We start from the raw sequence: 16,437 nt of genomic DNA, 5'->3' as shown, positions 1-16,437 counted from the left end.
ACTGGTAGTGAATCTAAATGTGTACTTTGGTATTGGGGCATAGAGGGATTTATTTGCTTGCCTCTGCCCAATGTCCTGGAGTGATTGCTAATCCTCTTATTTTGAGATATGTTATCTAAATACCTCCTTCTCTTAAAATGATTTACTGTGCTATGCACTGATTCAGTTTGAGGGTTTTTTCATTCATTTTAGATCCTCAACATTTTTTGTTTAGTTATACTGTTTCAAGTTGTTAACTATAAAATGCACAAGTCATCCACACATTGGATTGTACTTCTAAAATTTTGCATCCTATTTATGTGCACTTTATTCATTTGCCTAGTACTTAGCAAAGTGTTCACATCAGTCCTTTCCCTAATCTCCTTATATTTTAGTCAAGCAGATACTGATACACCCACACACAGACCAGTTTAGTTGGCATCCAATTTGCCCACTAGTATGTTCTTGGATTGTATGACAAAACCAGACCACTTGAAAGAAACCAATGAAAACACAGGAAAAACATACAATGTCTGTTGAGATAATGTCCCTGGAGGAAACTGAACTCAGAGCTCCAGGCCACTTAAGCCTGGTATACACGATGAGATTGTCCGACGGATAATTGTTCGTTTCTTTTTTTTGCATGCTACATTGCATAGAAAATGAAGAGGTTACTCTCGTTCAACAGATTCAACAGATTAAAAATTCAGAAGTGATATATTGCATTGTATCTTTATAGTATTTTTGGATTAAAACTGTACTGATTGAATGAAAATCATATGATCTGGTGCTTGTCCAATTGGATAATTATACAAAACCTGTCCTGATCGTCTCTCTAAAGCTGTGTATTAACAATCAGATTATCGTACAATCGCTTCGAATGTGGTATTTTTCGTACGATTTTCTGATTGTGTGTACTAGGCTTTAGTCTCTAACAGGCCATACAACTGGATAGATAATTAGAAGCATCTCCCATTAATCTTTAAATATAGCCATGAACGTTAATAAGAAGTATCACTGCAGGTCTCATTGTTTTACAATCTTTGTCTTATAATCAACCCAAGTGCCCAACCATCTGCTGGGCCTCCTAGACCGGATATACAGTTCTTGTTTCCATTAAGTAAATGACTTGGAGCAGACAGCTGCAGTACCTGATGCCTTTTATTTCTTTTTTCTTCAACGTGGTATAGGTTTTCAACTGATTTCCAAGATTATGGTTTAATTATTGATGGAGCCGCACTTTCATTAATAATGAAACCTAGAGAAGATGGGAGCTCTACAAACTACAGAGAGGTTTTCCTCGACATCTGCAGGAACTGCAGTGCTGTTCTGTGTTGCCGGATGGCCCCTTTGCAAAAGGCACAGGTACCGACTCTTCGAGTTATTCATTTTCCAAAAAATTAAACTTCTTCACCGTGAGTCAGCACACTGTTATCAAGGCATTTGGTTTTCAAACTGTCAGAACAGCTAGGTTCCCAATGTACAGGATAGGATACTTTTACCCTGATCAAATAAATGTATACACTGTTGTTTTTGGGGTTTTTTTCTGCTTTAAATTTTATGGTCTTCATACGCATTTCTTATTTGTGCTGTAGTATTTCAATTTGCAAATATGAGCTGACTACATTTTAGTGTAGCTATGCAAATATTCAGAGACAATATACTGTAGATACAGCAAAAGTGCTGCTGGGTCCATATTAGTTACCTATAATTCTAAGTATACATTGTCCAGAGGAGATTGCTGGGGATGCTAAAAATCTTCATCATTATACCACATTCCATTTATTTTTCTGGCTCAGTTGCTGTAAGTTTGCTCTTTAACTCCTCTATTCAGAAAATGTCTTCCTTTCCTTGTCAGCCTTTATCAAATCTAGTCAATTTTCTTCTTGCCAGTTCACAAAAAGGGTTCTTGCCCACAGAATTGCCTCTCACTATTTTTTTTATTATTTTTGTGCACCAGTCCCAGTGCACAGTCTCAGAAGGTCAGAAGTTTCTGAGATGGTAAAGGTACTGTATGTACTGAACAATCACCCATAGTCAAATGTACTTAGATAACACATCTTGCATATCTAAATTTCTTTTACCAAACTTTGTTTTGAATTTCCACCACAAATAAGCACAGGTACCTTGAAGGAGAAAACCTTGGTATGTTGCCAATTTGGTAACTAATTGTTCTGTTGTGGATTTATTTTATACTGCAATGCATAAGAATTATCTTTTACCAGTATAAAGTGGTTAAAAAATGTATTGAACACATTACCATTTTCTAGGTAAATCCCATGCAATCCATACATACAAAGAAACCAAAACAAATAAGTTCAGAAATTAAGTTATGTGTAATAACATGGAATGACACAGGGAAAAAGTGTTGAACACGCTAACTGAAATTTGTTGAATACTTCGTACAAAATCCTTTGTTGGTAATGACAGCTTCAAGATGCCTCCTGTATGGAGTAACTTGCATTGCTCAGGTGTGATTTTGGCCCATTCTTCCACACAGTCTTCAAATCGTGAAGGTTCTGTGGGCCTCTTCTATGAACTCTGATCTTTAGTTCTTTCCATCATTTTTTCATTGGATTCAAGTCAGGTGATTAGGTGATTGGCTGGGCCATTCTAGCAGCTTTATTTTCTTTCTTTGAAACCAATTAAGAGTTTCCATGGCTTTGTGTTTGAGATCATTTTCTTGCTGAAATGTCCACCCTCGTTTCATCTTCATCATCTTAGTAGATGGCAGCAGATATTTATCAAGCATGTCTTGGTACATTTTTCCATTCATCCTTCCTTCGATGACATGAAGTTTGCCAGTACCGTATGCTGAAAACAGTCCCACACTATGATGTTCCCACCTCCAAACTTCCCTGTTGGCATGGTGTTTTTGGGGTGATGTGCAGTGCTATAGGATTTCCAAACAAGGTCTCATCTGACCAGACTATATTCTCACAGAATTTCACAGGCTAAATGAGCTTCAACATGCTTTTTCTTCAGCAATTGAGTCTTGTGTGGTAAACGTGCATACAGGCCATGGCGGTTGAGAGTATTACTTATTACTTATAAGTATTACTTATTGTTTACTTTGAATTAATTGTACTTGCTAATTCCTTTCTGAAACTCTCCACAGGGTGTGCTTGGTTCTTAGACAACATTTCTGATGATGTTTTCCTCTCCTCTGTCAGAAATCTTGCAAGCAGCACATGGTCGTAGGCAGCTTATGGTGAAATTATGTTCTTTCCACTTCCGTATTATGGTTCCAACAGTGCTCACTGGAACATTTAGACGTATAGAAATTCTTCTGTAACCAATGCCATCAGTATGTTTTGCAACAATAAGGTTGCATGGGTTTTGAGAGAGCTCTGTGCTTTTGCCAATCATAAGATATTTCTTGTGTGACACCTTGGAAATTAGACTCCTTTTTAATAGCCATCAGTTGAAACTGAACCAGTTGATATTAATTTGCACTGACAAGGGGCAAATAGATAGATTTCAGCTGGTTACTTGGCTTTCTGTGGCTTTTTGCACCTCCCTTTCTTCATTTGTGCAATACTTTTCCCCTATGTCATTCCATTTTATTACACATACGGTAACTTAATTTCTGAATTTATTAGTTTTGGCTTCTTTGTATGTATGGGTTGCATAGGTTGTTACTGACGTGGTGAAAATTTCATGTCAATGGTACCGTTAGAAATATATTTACCTAGAAAAATGGTGACGTGTTCAATAATTATTTTACTCTCTGTATATCATAAGACACATGCAGTACATATAAGCTAGTATGTAGGGTAGTCGGGTGAAACAGAGAAGCACCACTTTCTTCATTCTTTTATAACCTCTGTATAAATGTGAGTACTGTGCATATACAGTGTGTGTGTGTGTGTGTGTGTGTGTGTGTGTGTGTGTGTGTGTGTGTGTATGTATATGTATGTGTGTATGTTTATGTATATATATATATATATATATATATATACATACACACACCAAGATTTAATGCAGGTCTCAATGCTCTAAACTGCTTGTGTGATATGTATACTATCTCTTTTTTCCCTTCCAGTTATGTGATTAGTTGAATACAATCTCTTTATACAGACAGCAGGAAAGCTGCAACAATGCATTTTAAAGGAGATAGTTAGGCTGGGCATACACCTGTAGATTTCTTATGTCCAGCTTGTGAGCTGAATAAAAAAAAATCTAACAGATTTATCCTTCCTTATTAAACAGTGCAGGTGGATGAATCTCTTGCTGTGACAACTGGTTGTCAGAATACCTAAACAGTGGCTACATCTGTTTGGATACAGGCTCTGTTTGCCTGGCAATAGGGTTTGGAGTAGAAAGATGTGGGTCAGAGTGGTGGTGACAGGGCCACCTACTGATTGGATTTTGGGCAGTTCATTAAGAACAGGTTAATGTGTAACAAGTGAAGTGTAGCCTGTACTAGCAGGCATTATTAATCATATACACATAGAAGAGCATGAGTTATTACAGTCCTGACTAGGTATATTTAGAATCTTATAGCATTCTCATTACAGGAAATCAAATTATTAATGATTATTTATGTATTGACATAAAAGTGTAGTCCAGTTCATCAGAAAGTTGTTCATTCTTTTATAGATTGTCAAACTAATAAAGACATCTAGAGAACATCCAATTACACTGGCCATTGGAGACGGTGCAAATGATGTCAGCATGATCCTTGAGGCACACGTTGGCATTGGTATGTTTGGAAAATATGTTCTGTGTAGTCTAAATATTGGTGTGGATTATATCATTTTCACTGTGAAAAATAACGTTTTTAATGGAACAAATGCATATACAGAATCATAATAAGTAAAAAAAGGCTTTATCTGACATACTTCTCAATAGACATATATATCCAAATGAGGAGATTTCAGACCATTGAAAGTAATAAAATAAAAAGGGATGGGTGATGTGAGCATACATGACATGTGCACCCAGCATGTATAAAACAGGCGTGTTGTGTTGCAGGCATTCACTTGCAAATACATAGCATTACAATTATGGTAGTAATACAGTAATAGAAGAGGAGGTGCCTGTCCATATACTATGACACAATTCCCAGGTTGAAGTAGATAAATTAGAAAAGATATTGGGTAAAGTAATCTAAAATCTGCAGTTGACCAGATTAGCCATTCATACACAAGTATTAGAGAGTGCTAGCCATTGGTCCCAAATGTAATTGTATTTGGATGGGCAGCCCCTATGTAGATATTTATTCCTAATATTGTTAGGAATTTATTGGTATCAGGATCAGTCGGAAGACCTAGCAGGCATTGTTTAGGACCTAGTGTTAAAGGGGAGCCCATTTTATCTTGTAGAAATTGTGTATATATATAGGGTTCAATATTAAGTTGGCCCACCCTTTACAGCTATAACAGCTTCAACTCTTCTGGGAAGGCTGTCCTCGAGGTTTAGGAATGTGTCTATGGGAATGTTTGACCATTCTTCCAGAAGCGCATTTGTGAGGTCAGGCAGTGAAATGGATGAAAAGTTCTGTCTCGCAGTCTCCACTTTAATTCATTCCAAAAGTGTTCTGTTGGGTTGAGGTCAGGACTCTGTACAGGCCAGTCCAGTTCCCCCACCCTAAACTCGCTCATCCATGTCTTTATGGACCTTGCTTTGTGCACTGGTCCAAATCATTTGGTGGAGGGGGGATTATGGTGTGGGGTTGTTTTTCAGGGGTTTTGGCTTAGCCCTTTAGTTCCTGTGAAGGGAATTCTTAAAGCGTCAGGATACAAAGACATTTTGGACAAGTTCATGCTCCCAACTTTATGGGAACAGTTTGGGGGTGGCCCCTTCCTGTTCCAACATGACTGCACACCAGTGCACAAAGCAAGGTCCATAAAGACATGGATGAGTGAGTTTGGAGTGGAGGAACTTGACTTGCCTGACCTCAGCCCAATAGAACACCTTTGAGATGAATTAGAGCAGAGACTGCGAGCCAGGCCTTCTCGTCCAACATCAGTGCTTGACCTCAAAAATGTGCTTCTGGAAGAATGGTCAAACATTCCCACAGACACACTCCTAAACCTTGTGGACAGCCTTTCACAGAACAGTTGAAGCTGTTATAGCTGCAAAGCGTGAGCCAACACAATATTTAACCCTACAGACTAAGAATGGGATGCCATGAAAGTTCATGTGTGTATAAAGGCAGGCATCCCAATACTTTTGGTAATATAGTGTATATGCCAACAAGAGCGAGATTTGTCTGGAAAAGGACCCAAAGGCACCACACCCCAATTCTAGAAAGTCAAGAAAGCTCAACCACCTATAAAAGGGGGGAAGAGAAAAATTTGTTGGGGATTTTTGAGGTGCCAAAAATAAATCATGTCTTTTTAAAATATACAAAGTTTATTATCAAAATATGTTTTAAAAAAACAGACAATGTTTAGGAATAGGTAGACATACATATTTAAAATCAATATGTTAGCTGCATACACAATAAATTTATATACATATATTTGTGATAATGTCACAGAGTAGCAATCCTTAGCCCTCATGCACACTGGGCGTCAGAAAAAACGAGCTGCAGAGCCACTTCTAACGCCAGGAAAAAGCAGCTTTAAAAACATGCTTTTAGTAGCTTTTTCCATTTGCGTTATTGCACGTTTGGCCACATCGCTTTTAGCAGCGTTTTTTCTGCCTCCATTCAAAATCAATGGTTCCCTATGGGAGCCTATTGATTTGAATGGAAGGCGCACAGCAAGTCGGATCAGGATGATCCGACTTGCGCTGTGAGAATCTTGAGGGGGAACTCCACACCAAAATGGGGAAATAAATGGCGTGGGGGTCCCCCCCAGGTTCCAAACCAGGCCCTTCGTGTCTGGTATGAAATTTGAGGGTAGCCCCACGCCGAAAAAACGGCGTGGGGTCCCCCCCAAAATCCATACCAAACCCTTATCTGAGCATGCAGCCCAGGAAAGAGGAGGGGACGAGCGAGCGGCCCCACCCCCCGGACCATACCAGGCCACACACCCTCAACATGGGGGGGTGTGGATGCTTTGGAGTAGGGGGGCCTCTGCACCCCCCCACCCCAAAGCACCTTGCCCCCATGTTGATGAGGACAAGGGCCTCTTCCCGACAACCCTGGCCGGTGGTTGTGGGGGTCTGCAGGCAGGGGGCTCATCAGAATCTGGAAGCCCCCTTTAACAAGGGGACCCCCCAGATCCCGGACCCCCTCCCTATGTGAATGGGTATGGGGTACACTGTACCCCTACCCATTCACCCAATAAAAGGCAGTGTATGTAAATAATGACAGGCGACGTTTTGAAAAGTTTATTAAAAATCTTCATCCGGTCTTCTCCGCTCTGGTATTCTCCTCTCCCGCTCTTCTGGTCTTCTGCCCTCCGCTCTTCTGCTCTTTTGCCTCCTCTGGTCTTCTTCTTCCTCCGGTCCTCCTCCGACGCTGTCCCCGGTGATTATGCCAGTCTCCGGTCTCTGCAGCTTATTATATAGCCATTAGGGGCGTGGCCTCCCAGTGACGTCACCGGGAGGCCATGCCCCCTTATGTCACCGAAGATGTCATCGGTGACATAAGGGGGCGTTGTCTCCCGGTGACGTCAATGGGAGACCACGCCCCTAATGGCTATATAATAAGCTGCAGAGACCGGAGACCGGCATAATCACCGGGGACAGCGTCGGAGGAGGACCGGAGGAAGAAGAAGACCAGAGGAGGCAAAAGAGCAGAAGAGCGGAGGGCAGAAGACCAGAAGAGCGGAGAGGAGAAGACCGGATGAAGATTTTTTATAAACTTTTTAAAACGTCTCCTGTCATTATTTACATACACTGCCTTTTATGGGGTGAATGGGTAGGGGTACAATGTACCCCATACCCATTCACATAGGGAGGGGGCCGGGATCTGGGGGGCCCCCTTGTTGAAGGGGGCTTCCAGATTCCAATGAGCCCCCTGCCCGCAGACCCCCACAACCACCGGCCAGGGTTGTCGGGAAGAGGCCCTTGTCCTCATCAACATGGGGGCAAGGTGCTTTGGGGTGGGGGGGTTCAGAGCCCCCCCTACCCCAAAGCACCCACACCCACCCCCCATGTTGAGGGTGTGTGGCCTGGTATGGTCCAGGGGGGGCAGCTTGCTCGTCACCTCCCCTTTCCTGGGCTGCATGCTCGGATAAGGGTTTGGTATGGATTTTGGGGGGGACCCCACACCGTTTTTTTGGCGTGGGGCTACCCTCAAATTCCATACCAGACCCGAAGGGCCTGGTCTGGAACCTGGGGGGGGGGAACCCCACGCCATTTTTTTTCCCCATTTTGGCGTGGAGTTTCCCCTCAAGATTTTCACAGCGCAAGTCGCACCGCAAGTCGGATCATCCTGATCCGACTTGCGGTGCGCCTTCCATTCAAATCAATAGGCTCCCATAGGAAACCATTGATTTTGAATGGAAGAAAAAAAACGTATAATGTGGCTTAACGCACATTGAGCAGCGTTATTCAGCCTTTAGCAGCGTCAGATGTTTTACAGCTTGACGCTGCAGCTCCAGAACGCACAGGTCCTGGGTTTTTTTTTGGAGCTGTAAAACGCCTATGCCACTTGGAGCTCCTAAAAGCTCTATGTGTGCATGAGGCCATAGAATAACATGGATGGGCGTTCTGCAGCTGCAAAAAAAAACGTCTGACACTGCTAACCGCAGCTCCAAAAACGTCAAGTGTGCATGGGGGCTTAGTGTATATGGCTTTTTACTTTATTACAAAAAAGAGAGAACATACAGTCCTAAAAACTGATACAGTCCCCAATTTATGTGTAGTAACAAAGAGCTATAAAATGAAAGGATTCATCAATGATTTTTTTGTGCAAGCCGCTTACTGGTTGGCCTGATCATTCTGTCTTTTTTTACACAGTTTCAAAAGCAAAAAAAATGCATGTCTCCTTTTCAGGCATACCCAGTATGGCAAAATAGGCAGCAGAAAGTATGCAGCCCCCTGCCACAGTGATACTAGCTTGCATGTCCTTCTGCACTGAGAAGGAGCATTAAAAGAGGTTGCCCAAAAAAGGGGCACTCCTCCCAATGGTACTTGGGGGCCCCATGCTGATGGGGGTAAGTAGGTGTCACATAAGCCCCCTTTGCTAGCCATGCTAAGCACAAAGGATGCTGTAAACCTGGTGCCTGTAAAAAATTATTTAAATGACTATCCATTCCCTTAAGTGCAATTTCTTCTTATGTTTTTTCAGGCATTATCGGAAAAGAGGGAAGACAGGCAGCCAGGAATAGTGACTATGCAATACCTAAATTTAAACATTTAAAGAAGATGCTTCTAGTTCATGGTCATTTTTATTATGTTAGAATAGCAGAGCTGGTTCAGTACTTTTTTTATAAGGTAAGGATAGCATTTTACCAGTAAATGCATGCAGGTCAAACCCAACTTCATTTTTTCACCATTTTTTTCTGTTTGTATTTCAGAATGTGTGCTTTATCTTCCCCCAGTTTTTATACCAGTTCTTCTGTGGATTTTCCCAGCAGGTCAGTAATGAAAAAAAAAAAAAAATAGATCACAGATCAGGAGAACGGACAATATGGAGTAATGTAGTGTAGGTGCTAAATCACATACTGAAACATTAAACCTTAACTGATTTCTTATATTTAAAATTATTATAGCTCATTTTACATATTCAGTATTGCTAAAAGTTAATATTAGAAGTATCATGTTACCAATCTAAATCTGCAAATATTTTTTTTCAGCCTTTATATGATACTGCGTACCTAACACTGTACAATATCAGCTTCACTTCACTGCCTATACTGTTGTATAGTCTAATAGAGCAACATGTTAGTATGGAAATGTTGAAGAGAGATCCCACGTTATACAGGTATATTACACAAAATGTACTTTGGATAAGAATGTGTATGTATATGAGTGTTGGGTGAATTTATTTCCTACCTTAGATTATGATACATTCAGCTGTAATTACACTTCTAAAATTTCTTTTTAAATAATAAAGGAAACCTGCTGTATAAATACAATATAGAGCACACCAATACAACTTTTGCAATTGGAATGTTGCCTTGAATCAACTGCAGGCAGGTTGGTCCACCAGTGGTGTTCTTTTGTGAGTGAGCAAAAATTAGAGTTTTAATTTTTCTGAAATTTCCGTCAATAATTGGGAAATTTTCATAAAATGTTGCCATTGCTTGTGAAATCCAATAGTAGGAGGCTAAATGAAGGTATCTTTTTGGTTTCTAAGAGAGCAAAATCCTTCTAAAGGCTATTGAGGGTTACGGAAGCTCTCTTCAACTATACTGGACCTTATACCAGGACTTGTTCTTCTGCTAAGCCTCATTGTTTTACGTTTTTCCCAAAAAACAAAAAAAGCGATATAAATATAAAAAAATATTAATTGACAGTACAAATAGATATACACAAAAAAAAAAAAAAAACAATACACTAAACAAAATGAACTATGAACTACACTACCCTAAAAACACCTCCCCCCCCCCCCCCAAAAAAAAAATATCCCGGCACCCTTTAAGGGGTGTCAAATACATTGTTTTTATTTTAAAGCAAGTTTTGCTAAGTAGCTCAACAAGCAAAACGTAAAGTTTCTCCATTTCACAGTAAACTTAATTCAGCCAAAATCACTCTCTTTCAGAAACCATTTCCATGCTGTTGTATGGCTTGATTAGAACACACATCTCAGACTTCTTTAACATGGTACAATTTGAAAATAATATCACATTTGTACATTCCTGCACAAAGGCAGCATGGGATTATAAACCACAATAGTAAGGGTAGAAAGTTCTCACAAATGGCTAGAAGATTATAGTAGAGTAGCTTTTGAACTTTTGGCAAAGATATGAATAGTTAGTAATATAAATAATTTTACTAGGGATATTTTGACTACATTTTCTGACTTTTTACAATGTGACTTGCTTTGAATAGATCAGTATGAGGCAGGATAAACATACATCCTGTTTTTTCTCTTTTATAGGGATATTGCCAAGAATGCTCTGCTACGATGGCGTCTATTTATTTATTGGACCTTCCTGGGACTGTTTGATGCGGTTGTGTTTTTCTTTGGGGCCTACTTTCTATTTGACAATGCCACTGTGACTAGCAATGGACAGGTAAGTGCTGGAGAAAATCTGAGGCAGATAAGTTGTGTTTTTTAGTGTTAAAAAGACAACAGTAAATGTGTATACAAATTTTTCATAGATTTTGGAGCAAAAGCTACCTACCTACTAGCAAATTCTATATATGCCTGTATACTTATATTAGCTGCTATAATGTTTATACATATGTGTGCAACAAACTTAGTTTTGTTTTGTTTTTTTGCATGTGCAGTTGCTAGTCCAATTCTCTCATATTTTATATCAAAATCTGCTTCCTAATATGTGAAGTTATTGTGTTGATTTAGCAATTTATTTTGGCTACAGTGTCCCTCAGACCTCCTGTTAGTTTTGATATTAAAGAGCCTAAGACATGAAAAACTAAGACACATAAAGGCTCAATTCACAAAGCTAACAAACCAAGATAAGAATTCCTAGGCTGGGTATACACTGAGTTCTTTTTTTAACCAGCGAGATGAAAAACAAAAAAGAAAAACTCAGACTCCTGCATCCACACAAGCAACGTGGAAGCAGGAATCTCCCCTGCTGCACTATTGTATTCTGATAGCAAGACCCCCCACCCTGTCAGAATACACAGATCAGCGCTGCAGCCATTGGCTCTTGTAGCCGATCGAATGATGGTTTTCCAGCAGGACCCTTCAACAGAAGCTGGTCGTCAGACTTCTGTTGAACAGAGAGAGGGATACACATACTTTGAAATTTGACTAGTTCCTTGCAGCCAAATTTCGATATATGTATACCCAGATTTATTTTAAATAAGCCCTGCTGGCTGAATTAAAAAAAAAAAAATCTAACATTCCTCCATCCAGGCTAGACTACCTGGATGGCTGAATCTCTTTCTGTGGCCCTGCTGGCTGTCAAAATACCTGAACATTACCTGCCTCTGATTGGATGTATGTGCAATACAAGGAGGCAAATAAGAAAAGTAAACAAGAAATCAAGATGGCTAAAATCAACTTTGAGAGACAAATAGCGGAGGATAGTAAAAAAACCCAAAGAAATTCTTTAAATATATCAACAGCAAAAAAACTAGGGCAGAGCATATTGCACACATAATTAACGATGATGGGAGGATGGTTACAGAGGACACTGAAAAAGCAACCGTGCTGAATGCTTTTTTCTCGTCAGTCTTTACGCAGGAAAAGGAGGGGTACACTGACCATGACTGTATGGTTAGTAGTAATACACAGGACTTGCCACTATGGCTAACAGAGGGTGAAATCAGGGAAAGGCTGGATAAACTGAACACAAACAAATCACCAGGCCCGGATGGCGTACATCCGAGAGTGCTCAAGGAACTCAGTAAGGTTATATCTAGAGTAGACCACTGTTCCTGATCTTTGCTGACAGTATTAGGACAGGAGATGTACCAGCGGATTGGAGGAAGGCTAACGTGATTCCGATATTCAAAAAGGGCCAGAGGCATATCCCGGGAAATTATAGGCCTGTCAGCTTGACATCAATAATATGTAAACTTTTGGAGGGGATGATAAGGGACTATATCGTAGAATATGCTAAAGACAACAACATCATCAGTAGTAACCAGCACGGGTTTACAAATGGGCGTTCTTGTCAAACCAATCTCTTAGCATTCTACGAGGAGGTGAGCTGTGAGCTAGATAGGGGCAGACCAGTGGATGTGGTGTACTTGGATTTCGCTAAGGCGTTTGATACAGTTTCCCACAAGCGCTTAATTTATAAAATAAGGTCTGCAGGTATCGACAGCAGGGTTTGCTCTTGGATACGGAACTGGCTAAAAGGCCGTGTCCAAAGGGTGGTAATAAACAGCGCATACTCAGACTGGTCTGAGGTAGTAAGCGGGGTCCCCCAGGGCTCAGTCCTGGGACCAACCTTGTTCAATTTATTCATAAACAGCATTGAGGACGGGATCAGTAGTTCGTTATCAGTTTTTGCAGATGACACAAAATTGGCCAGGGCAATAACTGCACAGCATGAAGCAAATATCCTACAGAATGACCTGGACAAAATTACGGAGTGGGCAACGACATGGCAAATGAGGTTTAACGTGGAGAAGTGTAAGGTTTTGCACTTGGGGACTAAAAACATAAAAACACAATACACGTTAGGAGGGGAACCCTTGGGGGAATCAAAAATGGAGAAAGATCTGGGAGTCTTGGTTGATGATAGATTAGGCAACAGCATGCAATGTCAAGCGGCAGCTTCCAAAGCCAACAGAATATTAGCATGCATAAAGAAAGGGATGTATTCCAGAGATAAGACTATAATCCTTCCACTTTATAAAACTCTGGTCCGACCGCATCTGGAGTATTCTGTCCAGTTCTGGTCGCCAGTCCTCAGGAGGGATGTGTTGGAGCTGGAGAGAGTCCAAAGAAGGGCAACTAAACTGATTAGGGGGTTGGAGGACCTTAACTATGAAGAGCAGCTGCAATCGCTCAATTTATTTTCCCTGGAGAAGAGACGTCTGAGAGGGGACATGATAGCAATTTATAAATATCTTAATGGGGATCTCAGCTTAGAAAAAAAGCTGTTCATTCGAAGGAATTGCATGAGGACTCGAGGACATACAATGCGATTAGAGGAGAAGCGTTTTAACCTCAGGCAACGAGGAGGGTTCTTTACTGTTAGGGCTACAAGATTGTGAAATTGTCTACCACAAGAGGTGGTTTCTGCGGGTAGTATAGTGACTTTCAAAAGACTCTTAGACTTACATATCAAGGATCAGGAGATTAAGGGCTATGTTAGATGATTACAGTCACACACACCTACACAGGTTGAACTGGATGGACTATTGTCTTTATTCAACCTCACCTACTATGTAACTATGTTTCTCTATCGCTCATTGACAGACGTAGTCTTCTTGATTCTCAAGAGCTGGGTTATGTTGTCTCCGCAGGAGTAGGACTAGGCAGAATGACAAAACGTTCTGGCTCCACCCTAGGGGGCAGTCCCTGAGGGTATATCCTCCCTCTCTCTGCTACAGGGAATCAGTTTTTTTCTGTCTAGTCAGGAGTAAGGACCTAAGTTCCTTGCTGGGATCTTTTGGTCCTGGCAAGACTTTTTTTCTTTAAGAAAAAGACATTTTTTAGGTAGTTTTCTCCAGTGTTTTTTTCCTGTGAGATCTTCAAGCAAAAATGCCGGACTGGGCGACACTTGTGGTCACCCCAGCCGGCCTACGAGCGCGTGCAGACCAGGCATTGCGCTTGGTCGGCCGCGACATATTCAAGTAAGTATGCGGGGCCGGGCGACGGGCTGGATGTGAGATCCAGTGGTCACCCCGGTCTCTGCCTAAAAAGCGCGTGCAGACCAGTGCGCTGAGTCGGCCGCGACGGAGTCCCAGTTAAGGGACTGACTTTGCGAGTTAAAAGCTCGCTTGGACGCCAGGACCAGAGAGTCGAGGCGTCCACAAACCCCCACCTCGGTGGAGAGGGTATTATAAAGAGAGGGTGCCTGTCGGTTCGGTATGGTGAGTAAAACGTTCCCTTTTTTCCTCATTTATGAGGCAGTATATATTATGGGCCCCTCCATATATGGTCAGTATATATCTGACACTTACAAGTCCCCCTTGTAATACAGCATGTGTTTGTGGGAAGTGGACTTGGTTCAAGAGCTAGCACTCTACCCAGCAGACTGTAACATTACAGCAAACATAGGAGGTATAATCCTACCTTATGTGCAGTGTATCTCTGTAGATCCATATGTCACCTCTCAGCAGAGTGCAGGTGGATGTGCTGGGAAGACGATATCGGCGGTCCGCCGCCATTTTGCCGTAGACCGAATGCATGTATGTCCTCAGGTCACGCCGGCCGCCATGTTTTTGGAGTCTTATGTCTCTTCTATGGGGGCGGCCATGTTTTGTGAGCCCAGCTTCCTCGTGGAGGGCTGGGAACGCCGGAAGGCGTACACAGGGGGCGGAGCCACGCCTTCTGCCCGGGAAAAAGCAAACAGCTCCTTCCAGTCTGTGTAAGACAGACGCTGGCTGCAGTTTGTTGGAAACTGCTCTGCATCGGTTGGTGAGCCTTGGGGGTCCCTCTCTCTCTCTCTCTGGGATCGAGAAGCAGGTACTCTGAGGGGCGCTATTGCGCTAGGGGGAGACACACAAAAAAAAAAAAAAAAAAAAGAAGTTTTTTGTTTATTGCTGGCAAAAGTGTCCTGTATTAACATGGACCCTGCCACTCATGTATCTCCTCCGGATCCCCTCGAGGGGTCTGCGGGATCCTCCAGCACCCCATTGACAATTGAATCTTTGTCAGCCATTATGGAAACTTTTGTGTCCCGGGTGGAAGTGGCTTGTCAGGGACAGGGCGCAAGAAAGCGACCCCCGCCTAACCCCTTATTATCTGAAACCTCGGATTCAGACTCTGAGCCTATTTCTGCAGTTGCAGGTACTTCATCTGGTATTGGTGTCTCGGGTCCTGTCTCTTCAGACAGTGAGGAGGATGTTTCGGCATCAGCCATAGCCCGAGAGGAAGCGTTGGTAAACGCACTCATTGTATCTGTTCAAGAGACTTTAAGGTTACAGGGTATTCCATCAGAAATAGCTGAAACTGAGATCCCTTTTGGGACTAAAAAGCGCATCAAAGTGGCAAAGGTTTTTCCATTGCCCAAATGTTTTGGCAATCCAATCGATGAAGAATGGCGTCTGCCAAAACGCACTTTTAATATTTCCAAACGCATTGACAGGCGTTATCCGTTTGAGGAAGCCCTTATTAAGAAATGGACAGAACCACCTGTGGTGGATTCACCAATTGCTAGATTGAATAAAGCCACGGTTATTCCTTTGGAAGACGCTCCGTCTTTTAAAGATCCAGTGGATCGCAAGATAGAAGCTATGTCTCGCACCATGTTTTCCTTGATTGGATCAGCTTTCAGGCCAATAATTGCTATTGGTCTGGTTTCGCAGGCTGTAACTGAATGGACCAAGTGGTTACGCCGGGACTTAGAAGAAGTCCCTCAGGCGGTATCAGATTTGTTGGAACAAATGATACAGGGGTTACAGTTTGTATGTGATGCGGCGTTAGACGCCACTCCATTAATGGCGCGAGCATCAGTCTCAGCAGTGGTTCTCAGGCGCACACTGTGGCTAAAAGGTTGGATAGCCGACCAAGGTTCCAAGAAAGCATTGGCTAATATCCCCTTTTCAGGAGAACGTCTATTTGGAGCCAACTTAGATGAGATCATTAAGGATCTCACCGGTGGAAAAAGCACCTTTTTACCGCAAAATTTTAAAGGTAGAGGAACTCGTCAAAGACGAGGGCCTTCTTTTTCTGCTCACAAGAGGTTTTTTCGTCCAGCGGGTGAAAAAACTAAGTCCTCCAAGCCTCCTGCAGGAGGCATCAGGGGTCGTTGGTCGGGCAAGCAAAAGCCCGCCCCCTCCAGACCTGAAGATAAACCA

The 16,437-nt window shown here is 42.0% G+C and overlaps 1 protein-coding gene across 4 annotated transcripts in view; it reads left to right on the top strand.

Annotated features, from left to right (window-relative positions):
• ATP11A (ATPase phospholipid transporting 11A) overlaps positions 1-16,437 on the top strand; it is a 302,717-nt gene that overhangs the window by 233,964 nt on the left and 52,316 nt on the right. For all 4 annotated transcript variants that reach the window (XM_082245175.1, XM_082245178.1, XM_082245177.1 and 1 more), the window contains exons 20-25: positions 1,170-1,344; positions 4,582-4,684; positions 9,170-9,315; positions 9,399-9,458; positions 9,678-9,805; positions 10,925-11,060. In XM_082245175.1, coding sequence (XP_082101301.1) covers positions 1,170-1,344; positions 4,582-4,684; positions 9,170-9,315; positions 9,399-9,458; positions 9,678-9,805; positions 10,925-11,060 — 748 coding nt within the window. The remainder of the gene's footprint in view (positions 1-1,169; positions 1,345-4,581; positions 4,685-9,169; positions 9,316-9,398; positions 9,459-9,677; positions 9,806-10,924; positions 11,061-16,437) is intronic.

The sequence above is a fragment of the Pelophylax lessonae genome (assembly GCF_965119305.1).
Source record: "Pelophylax lessonae genome assembly, chromosome: 2".
Lineage (NCBI taxonomy): Eukaryota > Metazoa > Chordata > Amphibia > Anura > Ranidae > Pelophylax > Pelophylax lessonae.
This window is presented reverse-complemented; position numbering and strand designations above follow the sequence as displayed.